Below are 1,600 nucleotides of genomic sequence, written 5' to 3' on the forward strand. Positions count from 1 at the left end.
TCCACATCCTCCGTTTGTCACCACTGTCTCTACATGCACTACATGTGTTTCCTGTTATTCTGACTTCACATGTGAATGTGTGTTTGTGTCCAGGGTCACATGGAGGGTGAGGTTTGGGGTTTGGCGCCTCACCCCCTGCTGCCCGTCTGCGCCACCGTCAGCGACGACAAAACGCTGCGACTCTGGGAGACGTCGGCGAATCACCGCATGGTGGCCGTTCGCAAGCTGAAGAGAGGTCAGAGGAGCATCACTGTGTGAACTACCAGCAGGTTTTATGTGTTTTTAGTTGCTCCCATCTCATTTTTATTCACTGTGGGCTCATTTCACTGCAACGTTAAGTCCTGCACCTCCACGGAAACATCAAGACAGAGAATCAGAAATATCCTCTGTGCAGCAAGATGCAGTTACGATTCCTTCACTACTGGCTGCAAACGATGAGCTCAGGGCTGATTTTCAGTTGCTTTGTCTATAAAATGACATAAAATAGTAAAATGTGTCCACGATAAAACCAAAACCTTCAGTCTACAAACTAATCGGACAAAGAAAAGCCTCAAGTCGTCTCATAGAATCATCACATCTGAGAAGCTTTACCAAGAAAATGTTTGCAAGAAAAAAACGCCCAGAAGCTGCTGCTCAGAGTTCAGAGGGTTAAACAGTCATGTGCTGCTTCCTTTGGTCAAAGCATTTTAAAATCAGACCTGCCTCACGATCAGAAGCCTCTGATTGGTCGACAAACTCAACCCAATGCAGCTAACAGCAAGAAAAGCAAAAAAACAGATAAATGCATCACGTTTATTATTGTTTAGTCGATCTGAGCACGTCAGGCCTCACAGCTGAGCTCTGCCTTCAGTGGAGGATGTTCAGAGATGGAGGTTTAAACATCAGACTACCAACAGAAGCTCACGACTAAACCGGTTTTATTCCCAGGCGGTCGCTGCTGCGCCTTCTCCCCCGACGGTAAGGCGCTGGCGGTCGGCCTGAGCGACGGCGGCGTGCTGGTGGTGAACGCCGACACTCTGGAGGATCTGCTGAGCTTCCACCATCGCCGGGACGCCATCTCTGACATCCGCTTCACCCCGGGTGAGCAGAAACGCACACAGACACGGCGCTGCAGGAAGGTTTCAGGATGTAGCCACGCCCCAAATCTTTAGGTGAATCTGGTTCCGAACAAAAATGGAGACGTTTATAAAAATACCCTCAAAATGTCAGAAAATCAAATCTCCATTGTTCTCGATTGCATGTGCACCTATAGTGCAAAACTAAAACACATTTAATTAGTATAGACGGTTTAATTGAAGCAGATTTTCACTCTCCAGGAGCTTCCATCACTCCACGTATGGACTTCTGTCTGATCAGGAGTTTGGTAGAGTAGAAACAAAACAGAACTAAAGCTACAGAAGAACGTTTTTTATTCTTCAGACTCAGGTAAATACCTGGCCGTGGCGTCGCACGACAGCTTCGTGGACATCTACAACGTTTTGAGCAGCAAGAGGGTCGGGATCTGCAAAGGGGCGTCCAGCTACATCACCCACATCGACTGGGACGCCCGAGGTAACAAACATTTATCATCATCTGCTGAAACACCAGAGAGCTGAACTAC

General features: G+C 47.8%; 1 protein-coding gene across 1 annotated transcript in view; it reads left to right on the forward strand.

Annotated features, from left to right (window-relative positions):
• LOC103368688 (echinoderm microtubule-associated protein-like 6) overlaps nucleotides 1-1,600 on the forward strand; it is a 79,945-nt gene that overhangs the window by 59,584 nt on the left and 18,761 nt on the right. Inside the window, exons 22-24 of the mRNA XM_008297129.1 lie at nucleotides 94-235; nucleotides 928-1,080; nucleotides 1,420-1,551. Of these exons, the coding sequence (XP_008295351.1) occupies nucleotides 94-235; nucleotides 928-1,080; nucleotides 1,420-1,551 (427 nt within the window). The remainder of the gene's footprint in view (nucleotides 1-93; nucleotides 236-927; nucleotides 1,081-1,419; nucleotides 1,552-1,600) is intronic.

This window comes from Stegastes partitus, unplaced genomic scaffold (genome assembly GCF_000690725.1).
Source record: "Stegastes partitus isolate 25-593 unplaced genomic scaffold, Stegastes_partitus-1.0.2 Scaffold1192, whole genome shotgun sequence".
Lineage (NCBI taxonomy): Eukaryota > Metazoa > Chordata > Actinopteri > Pomacentridae > Stegastes > Stegastes partitus.